At 43.5% G+C, this 24,428-nt stretch overlaps 1 protein-coding gene across 1 annotated transcript; it reads right to left on the reverse strand.

Annotated features, from left to right (window-relative positions):
* Positions 1-1,692: 1,692 nt before the first annotated feature.
* reps2 (RALBP1 associated Eps domain containing 2) lies at positions 1,693-22,678 on the reverse strand. The gene is made up of 19 exons (XM_084355305.1): positions 22,056-22,678; positions 17,080-17,203; positions 16,453-16,622; positions 14,492-14,600; positions 14,031-14,137; positions 13,813-13,954; positions 13,661-13,724; positions 12,389-12,557; positions 12,229-12,282; positions 11,863-11,941; positions 11,661-11,735; positions 11,214-11,262; positions 10,979-11,115; positions 10,614-10,675; positions 10,427-10,516; positions 7,095-7,181; positions 6,840-6,973; positions 4,894-4,999; positions 1,693-2,850 (listed from the first exon to the last, which is right to left on the reverse strand). Exons 1-19 carry the CDS (start codon positions 22,233-22,235, stop codon positions 2,782-2,784), a joined length of 2,007 nt encoding a protein of 668 aa, XP_084211431.1. The 5' UTR covers positions 22,236-22,678; the 3' UTR covers positions 1,693-2,781.
* Positions 22,679-24,428: the final 1,750 nt, after the last annotated feature.

Below are 24,428 nucleotides of genomic sequence, written 5' to 3' on the forward strand. Positions count from 1 at the left end.
CCCAAGAGACGACACATGGCTGACACTTATAGTTCCCTCATCACGTGCAGCTGTCATCTTGAAATGCAAACCAAACACTTTTAAGTAGTATTTATAGTTCAGTGAGAATTGCTCCCCTTTAAGCTTTAATGAATACGCACACCCCTCTCCTGATGCATAAGATGAGGAGGAGATACTGTGAGTTGATGCAGCAGGTACTGACAGGCAGGGCCGTGCCAAATATTGGTTATGGCACAGAGCAGTTGCGAGCGCCTTGTTGTCGTCTGGCATCCTGTGTCTGTCTCCCAGACTGAACTCACTCTCTCCAGCTCATTCATTTTCTCCATTCAGTTTTCTCAGATGTGGGAGCGCCGCATTATTCAGGGATGCCTTCACACGGGCTCGAACAGTGTGCCGCTGTTTTCCTTGGATTTAATCACCTGTTTCATTTTCTTTAAAAAACGTCCTGCGATTTCAATCACCTAATAGGACTGCTTCGGTCATACTTTTCTGTGTTTCTCTGCTGGGCTCGATTGAGTCTTGCACAATCCTTCACATCCTGAAAAAATGAGTTATGTGCTGCTGTTTCCAGGAACAACGAGAGCCGATCATCCGTGCAGTCTGTAACAAGACTCGCAGCTTTGTGAGGATGTACTTCGGCAAAGAGGTGGTTTGAGCGAAATGCTAATATTTGCCTGCTAAAATTCTCACTTTGACAATGCAAACATGCTGATGTTAGTTCGGTGTAATGTTTATCAACTTGCAGATAGCATGCTAGCATGTTGACATTTACTAATTAGCATTAAAAGTGCAGCTGAGGCTGATGGGAATATCATTACAGGTACTTTTGCATGGACACTTTTATTCTAATGGTGGTGCAGAAGAGTGTGAAGAGTGATGTGATGAAGAGTCAGAGGATCAATAAAGTTATTACAATTCATCCTGAGGGGAACGTGAATGTCTGCGTCACAATCCATGGCGATCTATCCAAAAGTTTCCAAGGAATTTCAATCAAAACCACAAATGTCGTCCTCGTGGTTGCACTACAGGAAAAGTCAAAGGGTCGCCAACCTCGTTAGGATTCATCCTCACGGGACCATGCATGTCTGTACCAACTTTTGTGCCAATACATACAGTAGATGTTGCAATATTTCACAGGTTAAGTGAAAAGTTTGACCTGCTGGTCGCCCTAAAGGTGGAGTCAGGGGATCAGCGAAGTCAGAAGGATTGATATAACACGTCAGTAGGTTGTAAAAATGTCTGGATGAATATCAAAGTTCTTTATTGTGATCCAAGCAGCTTGTTGAAAGACGTGACGTAAGTGTGTATTTTGAATACAACATGAATAAGAAATAGGTGTGAGGTGTCTAAATGGGAGCAAAGCGTGTCGGTGGATATTTTTGGACGGCAGCGACGGGGGGTCTGGGAATACAGCCGTCAGCGGTGATCTGCTTGACCCTTGGTTGTTATGTCTGTGTCGGAGAAAGCACAGCTGCTATGTGAGAGCCGGAGGGTCAGTCTGCAGACTGTTTGATCTCTTTTGCCCCCCGCACCAACGATACGATAACGACGTCTGATACATCTGCATGTATCCGAATGTCAATGTCACCTTCGTTTGAGTGCTAGACGTGAGAAGAACATGCTTTGTGAGTATGACAGAAAAAAAGTGGACAACTCTTGTGTGAATAGTTACGATCAAATAATTACAATCAATAAAAATAGACAACTTTATTGATTAGGTTGATTATTGTCTTCAGCCCAGAGCTCAGTTGTGCATTATTCCAGGTGAATTTACAGTCCAGTGCTCACATCATTTTAGCCAGCATGCAGTATCAAGCATGCCATCAGGTATTTCAAACACTTCTTTTGCCCTCATGTACAATCAGGATGTGTGTGTGTGTGTGGGGGGGGGTGGTCTAAAGCAAGCTTCATCTTTGCATAGATAAAATCAAAACCACATCTCCATGTCAAGAGAAATTAGCTGTTTTGAAATCTATCTTGCAAAACATTAGAAGAATATTGTGCTCATTTCTTCTCCTGACTGCTTGTAATGGTTTCAATGGACGCGGTGCATATAATAAACATCAGGGGATTAAAACATCAACAGTCAGACAGTGCTTACGTTAAGGATGGAGCAAATTTTTCAAGTAAAATGTCCATATTTCATACAAATCCAGTGTCACATTCCTCAGTGTCCCGACTGCCTCATGTCCCTGTGCTACATTGAGACAAAAGACAATCAAATCTTGAATACAGGCTGAAGATCTTGCTAAATCCAACTCATAACTAATGTGGCTTTCTCAAGCGTTAAGTGCAACTTTTTTTTTTTTTAAAACCTGAAGTGCAAGAAGTAATCAGATTCAGAAACTAATCTGTAGCACCATCGCCTGCTTTAGACCACATGTGGATACACATGAAACTGAGTCATGGCAAGATGTGTTCAAACTGTTATGTCTTGTAATCACGGTAAGATTGATGGAAAGTCAAAAGAGAAAAATAAGTTAGAATGTCACAGTGAATAACAGGATATTTAACATATGCATATTATACAGTGGTTAAAAAAATTGAATGGTTTAATCCTGCAAAACAGCTTTAAAAGTAGAACGGTAACATTTGGATGTGGGGCCGGAGTCGTTCAAAGAAAATCCAAGAGTCACATCCCTGATTGTCCCCATCCTCGACCCTTTTACATTTATTATGTATTCATAACAAAAGGAAAACAACTTTCTGCATCCCGGCTCAAACATTCATGTTTGATGGGGATGTATTTACGTGACGCAGGCGAGTCTAACCAGACTTCAGTCACGTCGAGGCCAGAGGCCGCAGAAGCTCCACCTGGGACTCCAAGGTGACCCTCTCCTGGTGAACCACCTGCAGCCAAAAAAACAAAAACATACAAAAAAAGATCAGTGCACTTTGAACACGACATGTACTTCCAGCAGTGATTAAATTATTTGCCATGGTAACAATGGTCTAGAACAAGATGATGGACACAAAGATGTTGGACACGAAGATTCCTCAAATCTCTGTGTTTTACCAATAATGAAGCCAGAATGTAATTATTTTCTCTTTGGGGACTCTGTCACCCCCCACAAGAAAGCTCAGCACAGCAGGGAGTGGGGAGTGACCATACTGACTTCATCTCTTGGGGAACACAGTGAGAAGAGTTTACCGGTTTGAGGCAGACTCACGTTAACTAGCTCACAAGCTTTGTGCCATTATTTGTTTTGTTTGCCATGACAACTACTACGATCTATAACAACACCAATGCCCTAAAGTGGCCCCCAAATGTTCATTACACCCCAAAATATGAAAGAGTTGGACAGAATGAACAGCATACAAGATTACAAACTTTTTGAGTTGTAACCACTTAAAACTAAGCAATGTCCTCTCGGGACCCCTCAAGTCTGTACTTTCTTTAAATTTCATTTCATTTAGACTTAATTTAAAAAGGTTTATCCATCGGAGATTTGAAGGTTAAGATCAGTTGTAGTGAGGATTTAGCCAGTTGTGACTACGTTTTGTCTTATTGTGTTTTTTTAATTTGCGATTGTTTCATTTGATAGAGTTTATGGGCCTAGGTGGGTGGTGGGGTCTTTAATCTTTTAACCCACAGTATGTCATTTCTGCCACTGAGGCTCTCTCAGTCCAAAACAAAACAAAGTATGGAAGCAGCGTGGGATCATGGGAGTTGTCTTCATTGTTAAACAACCACTATTGCCAATGAAAATCTATCTCTGTGACTCAGGCAAGAAATGTTGCCTGAGTCAGAAAATGTCACCACAGATGGTAATGTTTTAAAATCTATTTATGCTACTTTAGTCTCGCTCGCCACTTCCTTCCTCACTGTCTGACTCCCTCCAGGACGATATAGTGACCAAATGAAACTGACAATTACGGATTTCTCAACACAAATATATAACAGAGGTGTAGCTGTTTAAAGACATTTTAATTCAGAAACGTTACTATTATGTCTGTCATTTATATATTTAATGATCTTGTGACCCCCTTCAATTTATCACTGCACTATAAAAAAGGTCATAAGGTAAATTCACATGGAGGAAGAGCTACCGCTTTCCCTGCAGCCTCCTGTCCTCCCTCACACACCCTGTTGCAGTTGGACGGCTGACCGGCCCAGGCTCTATTTTGAAGAAGACAGTTGTGAATGCCAGTGGCTATCTGGTATTTGAACAAGGCCTTGGCCTATATAAAGACACGTATGCCTTTCTCTGCAAAATTCCACAGATGCTTTGAGGAACTAGCCGAATTAGAGCAAACACCCTGAATTTACAAGCACTAAATGAGCAAGAATGTAATTATCAAAGTTGAAAACGTAGCTTTACAATCATCCTGCCGACGTGAACGCTGAGTGATCTTTTTCTCTTTTTTCATCCTCGACTCTCGGATGCATTGGAAGCTATAAAAGTAGCTGCATGTGAGCGTGAAGGTTTCGCTACTGGATCGTTTACGAGGAGAATGACAGGCATGCAGCATGTGTTCCCAATGTGAATACGTGTGCCACAGGCAGATCCCCAAAGCAAACAGCCGAGTCTGTGCCATTAGCTCAGCTATGACTGACGGGGAGCCGAGCAGACAGTCGAGGCTCGGGGCTTTTCACCAACTTGGACCAGCAGCAGGAGCATTTGTTGTCAAACTCATGTGAGAACGCTGCGATTAAACTTTTGACACACAAAGTTCACAAAGTCCCCGTCCTTTCATTGAGCTGTGTATTTCCCCATTTCAGTGTCCCACAGGAGGAGGAGGAGGGCAGGGAATGTCAAAAAGTCACTGCGGCCAGCCACTAATGGAGTCCACACCCGCTCACATAGACAAACACGCCCTCATCCAGCAGAGTACTGTACACAGACTGCTACATCTGCAAGTCGTGTTTTCTGGAACGGGAGATGGACAGACCTTGAGCTGCTGTTGGAGCTCGCTGTTGAGACGTGTCAACACCGCGTTGGTTTCCTTGTTTTTACGGATCGCCATCTGGATCTCCCTCTTCTGTTTGGACAGCAACCTGAGAGAGAATTTTATCCACGTTTACTAGGCTTTAAGTTCATTTTCTAGATACATACAATTATAAAACATAACCAACCTTGTTCAGAGCACAACTTAAGGGAATATGTGAATTAAAATTAGTTAAAATGATCAACAGAATGTGAAGAAATAACCATTTTGACATTATGTCATTATGCTGCAGAGATATCTACTCAAGTTAGCATGCTAATCAGCTAGCGTACCACCAAGTACCCATTTGTACTTCAAGATACGATAGTCTGACAGTACAGCTCAGGCCTCCGGTGGTGGGCACTGACTGGTAGGACCGCTAGCTGCACAGCCAACTGAGCTAACAAGCTAACAAGCTAATGGCAGCTACACTTAGCAGCAGTTAGCAGGTCCTCTGGTGATTTGCTGCCCTCTATTTGTTCGGAGTATGAATTTGACAGGTGGCCAATTCTTACATACTGTCTATCTCCATTACTTTCAGTGTTATTTGGGTCTAAACACTGTTTGGAGATTAAAAAGCCTTCAGATAAAGTGAAAATATGAAGTGATCAGATGAAAGCACAGTGGTTTTCATCAATCATCCAGCCAAAGCTGGCAGACACTACTGTTATTGATGGTCACCTCCCCCAGCACTGACAGACAATCTCAGTGAGCTGTCTGCTCAAAGTGGAGACAGGAGCACACATGCTGGACTCATTACGGTTGGTTAGGGTGCGTCTTAATGTCTGTTAAATCCCCCCAACTGGATAGCTTTCAGTGGTTAATAATCACCTTACAGTGTTTAGGTCCAAAAACGTCTTAAACCTGCGCGTTTTTCATGGAACACAACACTTGCATAATATCTCCCCATGAAGTTGATATGGCTAACGGGTCTGCCTGAAATTTCCGTGTTGGTGTTGTGCCGAGAACATCATAATTTATGTTGCTCCAGAGTCTGCATGTCGAGAAAGTTGTTGTGGTTGAGTGGGCTGAGTACAGAACGTTCACCCAGGAGAGCAGGCTTCATATTCTGATTGGGACACATCATTATACTGTTCACTTACTCTTACACTAAGCTCACTTATTTATTTTGGTTTATTTCAGTTTTCGGTCAATGTTTGGTAAGATTTAGGTCACAAAAATGACTTCATGGTTTAAGTTAAGGTACATCCAAGTGTCCCAAAGGATAACTTCTCCCATGTCTGTTTAATTTCTGGTCTTTTTCTGTGATATGACATTACAAAACAAGTGATCGGTCAGTTGCAATGATGCTCCTAGAGAGCAACACTATAATGTTTGTGGAACAACACCAACACGGTGATATCAGGTCGTGCGTGGCTAGCATGTCAGCAAACAGTGGCTTATTCATATATCAGACAGACGCCGCACAATATTTGCATTCATTTGAAATATTTTTTCTGTTCAAGTCAAATATTCACTCTCTTTTTAGGTCTGCGTTGCTGTCTACCACCTTCTGAATGATAATATATGTAAGAACTGGCCAACTGTCAAATTTCATACTCCAAAAACAAATGTGGGGCAGCATTTTAAAAGAGCAACCATTCACTGCTGCTAGCTGTAGCTGCCATTAGCTTTTGAGCTCAGTTAACCATGCAGCCAGAGGTCGTATTAGCCGACTCTGCCCAGGCTTGGAGCTTGGAGCGCCACAGGAGTGTTGGTGTTGTTTACTATTGGATTATTACCTCTTGAGGTACAACGTGGCTAGCATATCTCTGCAACACGATACATAGACGTCAGGCCCGTTACTTCACATTCTGTTGATAATTTAGCTCATTTTTGAATGTTTTAAACAAAATTCTTACATATTGCACTTTTAAAATCTCAATTAAAGAAGCTAATGTTTGACTGACTTTTGAGCAGGTTTGGAGGGGGTAGGAAACGGCACGGCGGGCGGAGGTACGGCCTCCAGGTTCTGGCTGTCTGGGTGGTATTTCCTGCGGACCGGCTTCTGCGGGGCCTGACTGTGAGACACTCCAATCACATCCTGAAGGAAAGTTTCAGACATAAAAATCAATTAGAAATGTTCCTCCTCACCTAATGAGAGATATACACACTCATACTATAAAACCAGCATGGTCTGGCATTTCTACGTGGTCAGTGCAGACCTGTTTTGAAGCATTTGTCAAGTCTTCAGTACTTCGACCGAATCTGGAGCGTGGACCCTGTTCGTCAGGTTTCACACTGCTCTCCTCCTGCAGCAAGGACAAAAGCACGAGTAAAATTAAATCACACTAAGAACTGGGTACGACATCGGTCACATCAGCTATACAATAACAGATCTCTTCCTACAGACGGCCAAGCATAAGAGTGCAGATGTCATGATGAGGTTAAATAATGTGAAGGATCTGCTAAAGAGGCAGGATGAAATGTGCCTGCCCTGCGCTGACCGAGGATAAATCAGTACCCTCCCTGCAGGGACCACGATCTAGTGCTCTCCCGGCGCAGCTTCCTGCCTGCTCAGGGGCAGTCATGATGGATTAACTTGCTTTTATTGCATCTTCTTGCTGCATTTCAGCCATTATTCTCTTCTAGACATAATGCATAAAGTAGCACCACCTGCTTTCATTCAGCAGAGAGGTTAACAGTGCAAGAGTGTGAAGACAGGTCCAACAGCAGAAGGTCAATTCTTTAAGTTTAGCCGTTGTGAAAGTTGAAGGCATTTTCTCACTGCTGTGCTTTATCCACGCTGCACCGTTTCCCCATCTGTTAATGTTGCATTTAGTAAATCTGATCCACTAATTTCTACGGGCTGCCGTCTCCATTGTGGTGGCAGCACGAAAATTCCTGGGCTTTCCTGATCGTTTCAACAGGCTAATGCTACCGCTGTAAATTGTGCCCAGGAAACCTAAAAATCCGTTTTGCTGAGCAACGCAACTCACATGCGAGCAGGCACAAATAAATGACCCAAAGATTCACTGCACCATTTGATGTGAAACACAACCGCAGCATGGAAACATTTAAAAAAGGTTACAGCAGTAGTCGCTGCAGCGGCAATAAACCACAGGAGCTCCATCAGCAGCATGTGTGGGCAACATCAGCCACAGGTCACGGCTGTTTCACTCCAGCAATGCAAAGAGAGCTGAAGAGTTACCATCACTGTCACACCGACCTTTAGACGACAGGATCTTTACAACTGGCCTCATTTAACTGATGTGAGTAAGATTGCAATTGTGGTTTCTTCTTACAGGCCCTGCTGTGGTCAGGACTGGGCAATATTATATCATTATCCTGATATCAGACTATATGTCATCTTCATCGTGATGTGGCGTAAGTGTTGGTTTTAAAGGAGACCTATGATGATTTTTTGCTTTATTTCCTTTCCTTCAGCGTTTTAAAAATTATATATAAATCTTCTTGTGCATGTAAAAGATTGTGAAAGTCAAAAAAAGGTCAAAGTCCGCACCGACAGGAGCTCCTCTCTCCCACAGAAAACTCCTGAAACGCCTCGTCAGTGGTCCCGCCTTTAATTCTGTGACTCTGTGACATCACACTACATCACCATGTCACATATTTGCATAATTTATGCCTAAGCAGCTAGTCTGGCACATAAGAATTGATTTAGCACAGCTGCTCTGTTGTTGCTAGCGGTGCTGGCTCAGGTGTGTGTGAGCCGACCAATCAGTGCAAACTAGGTATTCGGGAGGCGGGCCTTAAAGAGACAGGAGCTAAAACAGAGCGTTTCAGATGGAGGGGGAATAACGAGCCACAGCACTGGACAGTATGAGAAAACTGATGTGTTTTTGGAGCATTAAAGCATGTAAACCTATTCTAGTCGTAATAAAAAATAGGATTATGAACCTGAAAATGAGCACAATATGTCTCCTTTAAAGTGGAAACAGACAACCCCCTGACTGGATCAACATTAGCCAGGTTCTTCTTATGATACATTAAGGCAAAAAAAAAAAACTTGTCTATTGCCAGTTTGAGTTCAGTAAAGTCAAATCAAGTGAAGTAAAGTTAGGTTAACTGAGGTTAAGTGACATGAAGATCAGTGAAGTCCTCTGAGATAAGGAAAGTGAGGCTGTTTCTCCATAACTGCTAACTGAGCTGCTCCTAGGGGTTCTCTGTAAAGGCTGCTATCAAATATTCACCCTTAACTTAAGATTGACATGTTTTATGTTTAAGGAAGCTATTTTTAACTACGCCTGTAGTTCACTTAGTCTCTCTGAGGGATTCGGGCCGGTGTGAGTTTCGGTTTCACGTATAAGTGGAAAATAAACATGCAGGGTATTGGCCACCTCTGGGACCGTCCGGTCTTTTTGGATTTAATTAAGAGTAAGTAAAACATCCTGTGGGAAGACAAAGTAATGGTGATACTGCACAGGAAACGAGCGAGTAGTGAGAGTCCGCCGGGTTCGACACGTACAAACCATGAGCGATTAGAGATCACAAGAGATCCGAGATAAGAGAGGAAGGATTGAGCCAGTCTGTTCAAATAAAATGAGGCGCTGCACCGTCCCTTTGACGTCAGAACTACAGCCGATAATCTTTCACAATGAATCACCAGGAAACTCTTAAACGTGAGTCCAGTTAATACAAAAGCTGAGCATCTGCACATTTTGTTAATCATTTCTGTTGGCATACAGCTTATTACAGAAATCGAGGGTTTGAAAAAGTACTTTTCACATTACTTGGATAACTTTAAAGACATTTAGAAGGATACAAAGAGTATGTTCTTGACCTGCTCTGTACGAAGAGTCTCACGAGATAACTTCTGACTTGACTTGCTCAACATTGGAAAAGTGTTTTTTTGTCCATCTCTTCTTGCGTAGTGATGAAAGGCTTACATGCACATGTTACAGGCAGAAACGCTTTGACCGACATGGCTTGTTATCAGAGGACGGACTGCGGCTGTGTGACCGAGTCAAGCTGGTGAAACACTATGAAGAACTTCTTGAGACAATAATACGATCCTGGATAGCAGACACTGGGAGTTAACCGCTTAATGCTGGATCAGAATATATAAGATGAACACTTTAAAACATCCCTCCTACCAACTTTCTCTCACTAGTCTCCATGTGAGGATGATGGATGAGAAACACGTGTAACGGGATAAGAGTATAAACCAAAATGAAATGACATAAAGTGTCAGGAAAGACAAATGAAGGACGACGAGAATGAGGTTGAGCCACATGTCACTTCGGCCATAAATAAATCCTCTCGCTCTCAGTTTGATGTACGCCGCCGTCATAACCCTTCGAGTTCACTTGTGCCTTGAAATAGAGGTCCGTATATTTGACAAACATGACCTCGGTGACACATTTATGTCTGAGATGGAGGACAGAAAACGGGGGAGTGGAAAACGCTGACAGTCTGAAGATGGGATTTTGAGTTCTCGTGTTTTCTTCCCCCTTTTTTCAGACAGAATTCCTTCGCTACATTTTAGGAAACTCCAAACCGAGACAAATCGAAGCAGAAAATCAGATTTTATGCTCACCTCTTCTCTAAAGCGACTGAAGTCAGCAAAGTTCGGCTGCAGCACTTTAGTCTGGGGAGTTTTCTCTGAGACGCTGATGAAATGAGGAACCTGTGAAGAGAGGCGATCGGCGCTGATCAAGTAAAGCTTACTTTCTTTATTAATTCATTGTACAGTCTGGGTTCAGAGGCTTCGTTCACCGGCTCACCTGTGAGGCTGTTGGTCTCGGCGGGAGGGCTGGAGGAGGTGGCAACCATCCACTTTTCACCCCTGAAACCCAGACAAAACATCACTGAGCTATAAACCAGCGTGGCTGTATTACTTTGGTTTAATGAGAGAAATGTGACTCCTGAAAGAAGCAAAGAAATAAAACCGGCCATATTTCCATAAGCAGACACTCTCAACCTTCACGCTGCACAATAAAACCCACAGATCTCCATTTCCCTTTTTTGTCCTCCCATGAAAGAAGAACCGTCACAAACAAAACACAATAACGGGCTTGTGGCTTGCCCGTCGCTCCGGGCGCATTGTGAGAATGAAGACGGGGAGAGTTCGTGGCCGTGCGACTCGTACCTGGAGCGCCCTGCTGGAAGAGCTTGTTGAGGTCCAGCGAGGAGGCTCTGGAGTGGGTCTTCTGGGGTCGAGGCGGAGGCGTGGGGGGCTCCTCCGCTTTCTTCATCGCATCTTCGATAGAAGTGCTGGAGTAGGACCTGGAGGGGAGGTCACACAGGTGGAAAAACAAAAAGTAGAATCAGATTAATGAGCAACGTGAGAGTTAAAACGTGTTATAATAGTATGTTTTTTTCACCTGGGTCTAGTTTTAGTCCTCATCTGTGTGTCCAGGTCATGAGGTGGCTCTGTGAGGAAGGATATGTTAGATGTGCATCAGAGTAGTTTGAGTTGTTGTAAATGAGAAGCAGCTACTTCCCTGTGGAACCACCAAGCTGTAATTGCATGTGTGTAAAGTAGCTCAATCAGCGCTACACATCATTTCTGTCTCATTGTGGTCGAATCTTCTGAATCAAAACATATCCTGACGCACCTCAACGCTGCAGTGTGCTGTGAGTACAGCAGATTTCAATCTTAGACCTACTTTAATGCTAAAATCTCAGCTCGACCGCATATTTTCAGCAAATGTGACAAAAGAGGAAAGACTCCCGACACACTGAAAGTGCTGAGGGTATCGTGGTATCTGCGGTGCGTAGGTTCACTGTCATTTTCCCACGTGAAAAAAAGGAGGAGTTTTGAGCCTCACCTGGCCTCTCGGGAAAAGCACCGAGCTGCAGAGTCGGTTTCTCTTGAGATGTCTTCACCCTCATCACACCTACGTCTGCAGACACAGCAGCAGGATCAGATACATGAAGAGGAAATACATTTTCCTTGCATCTAATTTTAGAATAAACTGTTTTTCTGTATTTTTAATTGCTTAAATATATAAAATAAATATCTGATCTGACCTTGTTTACACGCTTCCTCTTCCAAATCTTGCTTTGTTGTGGCCAGACTCGGCTGGAGCCTCTCTATAATGCTCCGGTCCTACAAAAGAAAACAACAACAAAAACACAGAATTATCTGCTTTATTTCACAACAACAACAACAACAACAACGCTGCCTGGAAAGACTGAAATAATGTCAAATGTTTGGTGCATTTTAGGAAAGCACAAGGTTACGCTCTCAGCTCAACGTGATGATGGGGAGACTGCTGGAGCAACTCGGAGCAGCGTCATGCTTAGCTCGTTAGTGCCCCCTACAGGCTCCAAAGAGGGACTCCACACTCACTTTGCTTTACAACTGGTTTTAGAGTTCATGAGGAATTGATTTACCATCTGACCAGGCCTAAGTTCAGCATCCTCAAAGACGATAAGAGGCCCTGCACTCTGCAAAAAAAATATAAAAAGCACAATTAAATTGATGTTTCAGTCACCACAGACAGGCAGTCTGATGAATGTCTCTGATCACAGATTCATGGCCGTTTCCTCTCACCTCAGGTGTATCCGGTATGTCCTCTTCCTGCTGCATGTACCCGGGTCGCAGGGTCGGAGGAAGGCTCTCTGGGAGAGGGTAGCCGTTCTTGCGCGCCACTATCAAGTGAAAGGCTGTGCAGAACTCAGAGAAGGTGAGAGCGCCGTCTCTGTCCACGTCACTCAACTCCCTGAAAGAGTAAGATGAAGAAACAAAACAATGTAAAAAGAGTTACGACTCAAACTACAAATCCAGATTATTACATTCAGGTTATCTGTAATGATAAACTTTGTTTTTGCAGATCCATGATATCCATCATTTCAAAATAATTCCCTCATAATAATGCCACATTACGTCGCTCTTTTCCAGAAACCTTACAGGAAATAACCGGCAAATTATTCTGAAATTACAGACCTACAAAATAAAGTTTTACCATTATTTTACCAACATGATACCACATTATCATATGGCATAGAAACATTGTGAAATGGTATATAATTAATTATAACGTTATCAACATTAAAGGAATAGTTCAACATGTTGGAAAATATACATATACCATTCTCAGTTAGCTTAGCTTTGCCTGAAGACAGAGGGAAACAGCTAGCTTCACTTAGCATCACCAGCTCATATACTGTAGCCCCCAGTGTTGCTTTAACACCTTAGTTTCTGAGAAAAATAAACAAACTATATATAGCACACTGATTAACTCACTAATATTAAAGGGACAGTTGAGCCTTGTTAACTAAGCTAACCACCAGAAGCCGATTAGTTCAGCACAGAGACTGTAAACATTGGGTAACAGCTAGCCTGGCTCTGTACCAAGGAAACAAAATACAGAAATTTAAGTGTAAAAATGTAAACTCTTAAAATGTATGTATCATATCTGAACAGCTAGCTGTTTCCATCCATTTTCATCCTTCATGCTAAGCTAACTCTCCAGGCTGTAGCTTCACTTGAGTGGTATTGATCTCCTCATATAACTCTTGGCAGGAGAGCAAAGTGTCAATTTATTCCAAATTGTGAGTAACATCTCATCAAATCATTTATATTTTCATACAGATCACCATGTTATATGTTCCTAATGACACCGTCTTCCACTCAGTCAGCCTCCTTTGTTGTAACAGATGATAAATCAGCCCTGAATATGGCTGCAGCGAGGCCTTTTCTTGTTCAGGGATGAGAAGACAAAAAAAAAAAGGTCTGCACCTTTAAAACGAGGCCTCTGTACTTGGCTGATAAACATCCAACTGACCCTGGAGCAGAACAAGGACACAATGAGTCAGCACTTACCAAATGTGGGAAAGCTCTGGTATGGGCAGCTTGGACTTTGTGAAGAAGTTCTTTGCAATGGCTCCTAGGAGAAGAGTCATGAGGTCGTGAGATAGCTTGAATTTGTATTTTTATGTATAGGTGCAGCAGGAGGGAGGGAGGGAGATTCATACCTAGAATCAGAGCCCCCAGGTCAGGCTGCAGGGTCTTAAACTGATTGGTGTAATACTCCAGCTGTTCCTCTGTGATCCTCCAGGGGTCATCGTCAGAATAGTCAACTACGCCCTGCTGCTCCAGCCTCTCTGACGAGGAAGCCTGGGAAAGAGATACACAGGGATCATAATGCAGAACTATTTACATGATCATTAAGATATGAGGGATCTGTATTCACCCGAGCCATGGCAGGATGCTCCACCGTGGGTTTAGCCCCGTAGTTGCCGGGCGAGGAGTGCTGCTCCAGCTGAACCATCGGGCGTGAGGAATGTTTGCTGTCATACGCTGAAGGACGGGAGAAAACAAATAAAACAGAGCTTCAGCGGAGGAGAAACCTGAGACAAACATGTGACGAGTTCCTACCGATTACATCATGTAAAGTGTAATGTACAATGTGACCTGACAATGAGAGACTCACAGGTCAGGAGGACCAGAAGATTTAACACGAGGGGAGAAAATCAGAGCTTCCCACCTTGGAGGACTGAACAGGTGTCAGAGATGCAGTAAAAACCTCATCGTACTCATTTCAATACTAATTCATAATGCATGACTAGCGCAACATATGTACTTCTTGCAGTCCACTGCAGTGTTTCAGTGTTTCGGAGTGTATTGTTGTTGTAAGACTAGAAACCCGCTTACCGATCTGCGAGTCGGCCCCGTTCCTCTGCTTGCTGTACGTGTAACTGCGGTAGGTCAGCGGGGAGCGAGGCGGCGAACTGCTCGGCGATCGTGGCGGAGACCAGGGCTCCTTCAGGGACACAGTATTTGTTTCACACACACACAGATCAATAAGTTTCCTCTGTGACTACACTTCTAGTTACTCCTTGAACAGCTTTTTACACGTTGCTGGAAAGTTGCCCACTAACACGAGAGTGTGGCTGGGTCATCCAGATAATCACGGGCACATTCGTTTTAAGAACATCCTGTTCCTCTGTTACACTGAGGTCTGGTGAGGTTGGAGGCAAATGCAACCTCATCATAAGTCGTTGTAATGTTTCTTTTGATGTTGTTTTGTGGTACTGACCTCGTACAACTCTCTCATTTCATTATTATGGAAGGATACTTTTGGTCGCACTTCCTGAATTTCATTTTGATCGCTGGCTGAACTCAAACCAGGGACAGTGGGATTCATGGTGGGCACCTTAAAGGTCCCATATTGTAAAAAAAGATGGATTTCCGTGTCTTCTTTTATTATAAAGCAGGTGTAGGAGATAAACAGATACAGTGAAACGATTAAAACACTCAACCCACAGATCCATCAATCCATCCTCAATGCACACAGCTCATACTCATGAACTGTGTCTTTAAACGAGCTGACACGACTTCTGCAAGGTCGTGATGTCAAAGCTGTACAGTCAACGCCCCCAGCACAGCCGTGGTTGCTAAAGCAACCGGCAGAGCTGACGTGTGTGGTGCCTGCTCAGGCCTGTGAGAGCTGACCAATCAGAGCAGATCGGGCTTTTGGGGAGGGGGGGCCTTAAAGAGACAGGCACTATTTTGATTTGATTTGTTCTGTCAGTTAAACTTAAAGAGGTCCAGTTAGAGACAAAGTCGTCGAGCAAACATCCAGAACATCATCGTGTCTAACTTGCATTACGATGCAGTAACATATAAAATATTTCATTTCCTGTGCCCTCAGATTTGAGTAGGTGTGTTTGCTCAGAGCATGCTCTGTGCTGTCGAGGAGTGGCGCTCCCCCTTGCAGCTTTTAATAATCGGCATGGTGTCAGATATGAGTCATAATGACCTTGAAGTGCCCGTGGGAAAAATGAACACGGATTAGTCCATCCTTGATTAAAAGCTCTGTTTTCGCTGTCCATTTTCTCAAACTGTTCTCTCCTCTGAGTATCTGTCCGACTCAAATTACAATGCCTAATGCAATACACAACAAATACAATGATGTGATTGGCTGAGTCGTGTCGTGTAAATGATTTTCAATGCAGGCAGATGCTCTAAAATGTAATAATTTAATATTTCTCAATAATTTATTGTCTATTAGTGATCTCGGGGGGGGGGATGGAGAGGGATTGCAGGTTAACAAGGGGGACACATATGGTCATTTTGCTAACAGGAGGGATGGCGTCTCCCCTCATCCCCAAAAAATGGCCTGCTGCCTTTAACCTCAAAGCTAACACCGTGCTACAATGATGACAGTCTTTCTTAAAGGTGCAATATGTGGATAATTGTTGTTATTTCTTTTATGTTTTCAACTAAAATTCTGACATATTGCACCTTTAAAACAATAACAAGGTATTTATCTGCTGCTATCATTCCTCCCGTTCATACTGAGGCTCTACGAGTTAATTTTCTTAAATTCTTTAAATAGTTTTGTGTTCTGAGATGTCTTTCTGCATGAGTCTGCAGATTTGTGGCCGGTCTGGTGCCTTCAAGGAGTCCTGCCACTCTCTAATCTCTCATCAACATAACCTTTCTGCTCTGATGAACACAGCTGACTGGAATGTTTTTGCTCAGTGCTTCACTCTTTGTCGACTTCTTCGAACACCTTAACAGTGATAAACGCCTGATTATAAACTCTCTTCTGAACTCAAAATGATTTATTTAAATGAGACGTGTCAGACAGTAACTTGCCACGAGCTTACCTTCTTCTCTGCGTTGGCCTCCAGGTGTCTGAAGGCGCTCCTGTCTGCAGGAGTCCAGGGGACCGAAGCAGGTGCAGCTCCACTCTGAGCCCCGTCTACACCTGCAGGGACGGTTGAGTATCGCATCTCTGGTTCATTCTTCAGCCCAGTAAATCTGGGCAGAGGTAGATCTAAAGGGAGACATGAATTAGTTTTTCCTCTAGTACTACACTTTTGTTCTTTTCCTTGGAAATAAGTCATGAACTAAAGTATTTCATGTGTGGAAAGAAGACTTTTTTCGTCCTCTATGATGAAGCTAGAATCAGACGGAGGGAATTAATCAGGATGAGCGTCTGTACACGTCTTACTCTGAGCTGCTACTGAATCACACGGCGGTGAATATAAAAACTCTCAACATACTTCTTCTAATAATCCATCATGCTACAATGTGCTGTGTAGAAAACAGATTTTCTCTGCGGTCGGGGTGTGACTGATCGTGTGCTCCTGTAATAAGGGCAAACCCACTTAGCCCTTTCCACGCGACTCCCCTTTCATCCAGATTAGACCAAATCCTGCCATGTTACGATAATCTCCTGATCCCCTTTTGCTCTCGTAAGACGCCTCCTCTCCGAGCAGCAGCAGACTTACTGGCTGTAACGCTCTCCAGGTGGATGGGCAGGCCAGACTGGGCGGCCGCGAGCAGCTTCAGGGCCACGTAGAACTGAGGCGTACCGAAGTAGCCGAGACGCTTCGCTCCACACACCTCGGTCACCTGAAAAAAGACGAGTTGTGGACAGATTTTAACAACACATTGCACTGATACATCTCATCTTTCAGTTATTGTTTTTGCTCCACTCAGAAACCTAATCTAGTCAGCACCAGAGTAATCTTAACCATGTGATTGTTTTACACCGTGATCAAGTTAATGTGTAGTACAAAATTACAGGCTCTACTTGAAGAAACAGTATGTAAGGGATCAGCAGCACAGTGGGATCTGTTTATCCAGCACTCTTTTGATTAGAGGTACAATGACCGCTTTGGGGGAGCAAAGGAGATTAGGATTATGTGCGACAATCAAGGAAAAATTCTCCAAAATATAACTGAAAGAAGTTATATTTGGGGAAAAGAAAGAGGTTCTTGAAAAGCGAGACCGTTTATAACTGAGTTCAGAAGTGTGTTGATGTGAACACGAGCTCCTCTGTGACTGGAAATAATGTGGTCATGCGCACACTTGTTTCAGACTGTGCATGTAAACATAATAATCAACTTTACTGTTGAAGATATTTAAACGATATGTATATGTTGCCTCTCATCCACACAAAACTCAGTGTTGTAAAAAGTACCCAAACGTCATACTCAAAGAAGATATCATGCAGAAATATTACTTTGGTAAAATCAGCCAGTCCCTTAAGCAAAAGTCTTAAATTATGTGATATCAAATGTACCTAAATATATATAAGAACTGCTGCTTACTGTAGTTGCCATTAGCTAGTTAGCTCAGTTAGCCGTGATCAGAGGACTGTTGATGTTTACACCGCTAGCGCAGGAGGTTAGGACCAAAATGGGACAAGGCTGGCTAGTTAGCATGCTAACGTCAATAGATATATTTTTATATTTTTTCAGGCCACAACAACACAAAGAGGTTTCTAATGAGGTTGAAGGGCGGGTGGAGTGCATGTGGCTCACATCGCCTTATGAGACCATTATGTCTGCGTGACCTGCACTGTGTTCACTCAGCAGCGTTCACAGGCAGATCCAGAACAAGTGGAGGCCGGCGAGAGGCTGAGCAGACAGTGGAGGTCGGGTCTGCAGTGCTCGTGAGTGTGCCTGAGGTCAGCAAAGAAAGATTAATGATGTGATCATTTCAGGAGCCCCAGTGAGGACCTTGAGGAACCAGATAGGCAGGTCTGATCTGCGGCCCGAGGGGGGGAAAGTTATTTAAGGAGGATGTATGAATGCCAAAAACATCTCAGCACAGATAATGTCATCACTGGTATTACTTTCTGGATATTAAATAAATCACATGTCCTGTTGACAGCGTGACTGAGAAAGTCCAGATTGAATTTCAGCCTGTTAGTATACTTGATATCTGACACACAGATTACTAAAACTTTTCTGTTACTAAAGAGAGCACACACATGATCTCCTCTGGGGACCAAGAATGTCTGTAAACATGTGGACAGCAGTCCATCCAATCCAAAAGGCGACAATGTCAACTTGCTGGAGGCTCTGGAAGTAGAGTCAGGGTACCAGGAAAGTCTTAAGGATTCATCCTCTGTGGATCATGCACATATGTAGCTAATTTCACAGCAATCCATCCAATAGCTGCAGAGATATTTCACCAAAAAGACGAAGATTCATCCTCTGGGGACCAAGAACGTGTGTACAAATGTTCACAACAAAACAATCTGATAGTTGTTCAGATATTTCAGGGCCTACGCGGTCAACAAACAGCCTCGTACTGCATTTGCTAAAGCCTCGCCACAAGCATGTTGTTGATGTAGCTCAATGTGGCAGGACCGGTCCCGGATGCGAGAGCAGCAGCGAGCTGAGATCCGGAGAGATTACCTTGAACAAGGCCACACCTTAACCAGACCGGTTCCACAGCAATGTCTGTCAACACATGTAACTCGACATGTCACTGTCACCAGAGGCCTCACCTTCAACCTGAGAGCTGACTCAGGCAGAGACATTAATGGATAATCCATGCACGGTCTGTGTTTTAATTAAATGTGCGGTGCTCACACAGGGGAAGGATCCAATCAAACACTCGTGCACTCCAAATGAAAATCTCTATTCATCGTGCGCCCGTGATAATTGTTATGGGGAAGATTTGCTGCACTCCAAGTCCATAAAATCAGCATAATAATTGATTTCATTGCAGACTAATGTGTGGGAAGCTGAGCCTTTCTCTGACAGACAACAGCACTGACAGCTCAGCAGGAAGAGGGCTCGTGCTTTTACTACTTATCTGCTGTCAACACACGCCCGACACAAAGATCCTTCCTCTGTGACTTTGGCCAATCTGGCGAATCGTGACTCGACAAAACCCACCTTTACACACAGCGCCCTGTGGAAAACCCCCCCCTTGTTTTGACAAATAGCACAGAGCGCATTTACAGCGAAAACCACGTCAAATCACAGCACAACTTCTATGTTATCACGGAGGAAATACACCATTTACGATCCCATGATACCGTTTGACACAATGACCCACTGAGTCCAAGAGTGATCCTGCAGGCATCCTGCAGCAAGGCCGTACGCAGCTCACAAGACTGTTGTGTCAATCACCCCTGCGTTGGTGGTGGCGGCGATCCAGGCCGGACAGGAAGGAAGCGGAGCTCAATGCCAAACTTCCTGACACCCACACAGACACACAATAGGCTGCGATCGCCGGGAGCTGACCACAAGGGACTGTGAGTGGCGTGAATGGAGGCGGCAACATGCTGTGCTCATCTGAGCTGGAAAAATATGTTTATATCCCCGCGGTGGGTCAGCAGAGCGACGGAGCCGTGGAGCCAATTAAATACAGTTTAGCACTACAACGGCTAAAATGAGTGTGTTGTATCATCCCTTAAATATAAATAATATGAGTCTGTGAAAGGGTACAATCCCTGAGTGTAAAGTCTGCTCTAATTTTTGTCATAGTCATGTTATTTTCTTGTGGTAACACAGTTGAAATGTTTGTAAAAAGACCGCACAGCGTTACCTCACACCAGGGTATGTACCTGTGGCCATGAGTGGAAAATACAGAATAATGATAGATGCTAAAAAAAATGTGTAAAAGTAGCACAAGTGGAGAGAAAAGTAAGAAGAGAAGAAAACCTGACTCATTAAAGGTGCAATATGTAAGATAGAGTGGTGGCCGGCCGACCCACCAACTCACAGTGTTGGTATTTGACGACCTGGAAATGAGATTAAAAAATCAGCCATCTTTCTCCAGAATCGCTTACTGCACCTTTAATGTCCTTTATACAGCAATATCTTGCTAATGTTTGCTAACGTTAGCCAAAACAAACCCCTGGTCATAACAGACCAAGTGAGGCTGAGCAAAGGTTTGTTATATTACTGATGAACTCAACACACCGTGTTGTTTCTTCCTTTAACAGTCTCACTTTAATGTTCTCTGTTACGGATCACACAACTCGAGCAAGTTTCAAAAGTCTGCAATAAGATCAGATTATTAATATTAATGTATCATAACGTTAAGTACTACAAAACTTAGAATACAGCAGCATGGTTTGCAGAATTGTTATCTGTAGAGCTGAATGAATCAATTATTTAGTCACTAGGCTTTTGATAACCGATCAAAGTTTCGTTTAGATCCTTTTTTACAAACAGGTTCCAGGTAAACTGAGAGGACTCAGTTTAAATCTCTGTAAATTCACTTTCTAAGGATATCAGACTGTTGGTCGAACAAAACAAACAACGTCACTGAGTCACATTTTTCAATGTTTTCCAACATTTTATAGACAAAACGATACAAAGATTAATTAAAGGTTGTTTAAAAGGTGCACTGTGTAGTCTCGGGGGAAAAAAAGCAAACTCAGAAAGCTAACAATTACAATATTAATAAGGTAAAAATGAAAACTCAGAAATATCTATTCAAGCCGTCGTCAAAGGGAATAAGGTTATCGGGTTATCCAGTCATTAAGATTTTTCTCTCCTCAAAACCACCTCGTGCTCCTTTAGCTCAGAATGAAAATAATCGTCAGCTGTGATGTAGTTTGTATAATTTGTATGCCACACCACATCACGGTGCTTTAAATAGAGGAGATTTTGCAGACCTCAGTCTTACAGGCAGGTGAATAAGTGACACAACATCAACCTTGATACAAACCATTAGAGGTACAGTCTGTAATCAGAAGAGAAAGATCTTCATTGACTGATTATTTTATGTCTGAACAAACTAAATAAACAAACTGACCTTAAAGGACGACACAGTTTCATGCTGTTTTACTTTGTTTATATGTGGCGGACCCTGCCACCTTTTCTAGCTTCAAACAGTGTCTTATTTTCCTCTGAGAACAGCTTAAGGAAAAATAATCATTTCTGAGTTTTCCACCTTATTAACATTGTAAATATGACCTTTGTGAGTTCCTGAATGACTACATACTGCCCCTTTAAACATAGAAATCTGACCTCCTCACAGTAGAAAAAACCACAGTCAACACAAACGACTTGAACCGAGCAGAGAGTGATTTTGCCTGTAATGTGGAAAAAAACATCTGCCCACATGTGTGGAAAATCAGATCTCTGAGAGCCGAAGCCTGAGCCCCTCACTGTAGAAACCATCCAGCACTCACAGCACGCTGGGCTACAGATGCAGGGAGGAGACACACAGCCACATTTTACAGCTAATGCAGTGAGTAAAGGGGGGTAGACCCTGCTGTGAGACAGAGCACAGCACAGGGGGTGTGTAAAACCTCTCATCACACACATGCATGTACAATACACAATGTAATGATCACATAGTGAGGATGACCACAGCCTGATGATGGTGTGTGTGTGTGTGTCCTGCAGATCACTGAGGTCTGGTGATCAGCAGCCTGCAGCCCTCAGCTCCTTCACACTTGGTAACATGTGATGAGCAGGCAGGCGCAGATGTGCCCGGCTGTACTCACTTTATGCAGGGATTCAGGAGGTAGCTGAGACGCCTTGAACAGCTCCGCCACTTTGCCGGACGACAGTTTTCCTGAAGTGTCGGCTTGGCACAGGCTGTGCAGACCTGAGTAATACCTCTGCTCGTGTTCATTCAGGGGGATGAAACTCCCCGCAGACGCCACACCGGATTCCTGATCCATTCCCGGGGCTGACGCATGGGAGGACTCCGCTACAAGCCGACGGATCGATCCATCCCCGCTCCGGACACCGGGCCGGCTCCTGTTTCCAGTCGGAGGCGGAGGGGTATTTTTTTTTTTTTTTTTGGCAGGCGGAGGGGCGGTTCACCTCCGACAAGAGTGCTCCTTGTGAGGGCAGACTGACTGCTCGGCTCCGGCTCAGGCTCATCCACTCCTACCGCCTGTTGTAGCTGGTTGTAGCAGCGCCGGGCTGCGCCTGCGGGGGGCGGTAGAGCGCAGGAAGAAGAGGGAGGCATTGTCTGCGAGATGAGGGGCCGCTTTGTCTCAGCGGCCCGTAATAAAGGAGCGTCTGTTTAAAGTTACACATCAGAAATCATATTTGACTTCCACTGAAAGTTTAAACAGAAATTGGAAAAAAAAAACCCCAATTGGATTATGTAGATATTTCAAATTTACTTTTAATTTAATTTTGAACTTGTTTGGATTGTTTGAATTTGAAGTTCTTGAATAAAAGGAGAAAATAAAAAATTAAAATATATATATATTATCTCTTTTATAATACAAGATGAAGGAACTAGAATAAAAATCAAAATCTGCTTCATCAGACTAAAAAATATGCCCTTCAAATATCTTTTGAATGACCTGAGAAACTCACCTTGGAAGTCACTGTATCAGTTCACAGAGGTCCCACAGGGCCTTGAAATCCTTGAAAGTTTGTGACTTTGAGAGAAGAAACCTTCATAGACACGGATCAGTGAAAGTGCTCCATCCATCCATCCGTTATCTGAAACCGCTTATCCTTTTCAGAGGGGATGGAGCCGATCCCAGCTGACACTGGGCGATGGCGGGGCACACCCTGGATGAGTTCATCACAGGGATGACGTGTAGGGACAAACAACCATTCACACTCACATGAATGACAATTTTAGTAACCGATTAACTTTTTGCATGTTTTTGGATTGTGGGAGGGAGCAGGAAGCTGTGGAGAAGATGCAATCTCCACACAGAAAGGCCCTGCCCCAACCAGATCCTCAACCCAGGACCTTCCTGTGGGACAACAGCACTGACTGCTGTCCTTTTTACAAATTTTTGCAGTAATTAAAGGAACAGTTCGAGCAAAAAGGAAAATTCAGTCATTATCTACTCACCCTCTACAGGAGATAATGACTGAATTTTCATTTTTGGGTGATAATGATGCTTTAACCTTGATCTGTGTCTCAGACTATGCAGTGTTCGGTCCTTGAATTTGAGAGAATTGGGCCAGGAAAGTCATTGAACAGTCCTTGAATTCGATATTTAAGTGGGTGTGGGAACCCTGAGATCTGTCAGCAGCAGATCTTCTATACAAGTAGATGTACCATTACGTCAAAGATATATTTATGCATACTTATAAAATACTACTTCTTCATTCTGAGCCCTGATGCCCCTCCACTGTCGTACCTCTGCTGCCACCATGTGTTCAGTAAAGTACCTGCAGTCTGTGCTGCTGCAGCAAAAGCAATTTCTGTAAATCAGTGTTTCGCAGCGACTTAAGTGACTGGGATCAATCCAAAAAAGCGATAGAGATCTGAAGCCTCTAGTGTATGATTAACTCATCTCCACATTATGTGTTAACTCCAAAGTCTTCTGAGAACTTTATGTTTTAATACACAACCAGACTTTTGATTTGGAAAAAGAAGAAAGGAACAGCACAACACAGAGCAACATAGTATTTTTTATCCTATTTTGCTTTTATTATATCAAAAATGCCGAGACAGAGGAGTGGTTCAAGTCTTCTGTGCTGTACCTTCATATTGTTCCGGCACGGGTGTTGGTCTGTTTTTATGGAAAAACACTTATGACATTTTATGGGAGCAAAAGATCGTTTAGTGTCGGCCGAGCGCCCAGTTTAATGTGATCAGCCCTGGTGTGGGTTTGAAACGCTCGGTTATCACGAGGGAGAGACTCAAAAAGCACAACTTGGCAACAGACTTTGCCTCAAGTGGCCCCGTGTCGACGTAGCATCTCATAAAAAACGACTTTGTCAGGATCCAAACACCACACACGGTGGTTGAACAATTAACCACAGCACTGGCTGATTGTCAGGGCAGAATGGATGATTAACCTTAAACATCTCTCTGCTAGGTTTCTATTGTCTCGTCAAGCTTCTCTCATCTTTGTCCCACAGAGGAATGTTCTCAGCTTCCTGGATCTGTG

This window comes from Pagrus pagrus (genome assembly GCF_965226575.1).
Source record: "Pagrus pagrus genome assembly, chromosome: 6".
Taxonomy (NCBI): domain Eukaryota; kingdom Metazoa; phylum Chordata; class Actinopteri; order Spariformes; family Sparidae; genus Pagrus; species Pagrus pagrus.

Bases quoted from the DNA above. Each gene is read 5' to 3' on its own strand.
- reps2 (XM_084355305.1), bottom strand. From the start codon at position 22,235: ATGGATCAGGAATCCGGTGTGGCGTCTGCGGGGAGTTTCATCCCCCTG. The intron at 16,623-17,079 runs GTAAGTCTGCTG...GTCTCCCTTTAG, and splicing joins CCTGGAGAGCGTTACAGCCA to ATCTACCTCTGCCCAGATTT. The intron at 13,955-14,030 runs GTGAATACAGAT...TCTCTTTCCCAG, and splicing joins AGCATCCTGCCATGGCTCGG to GCTTCCTCGTCAGAGAGGCT.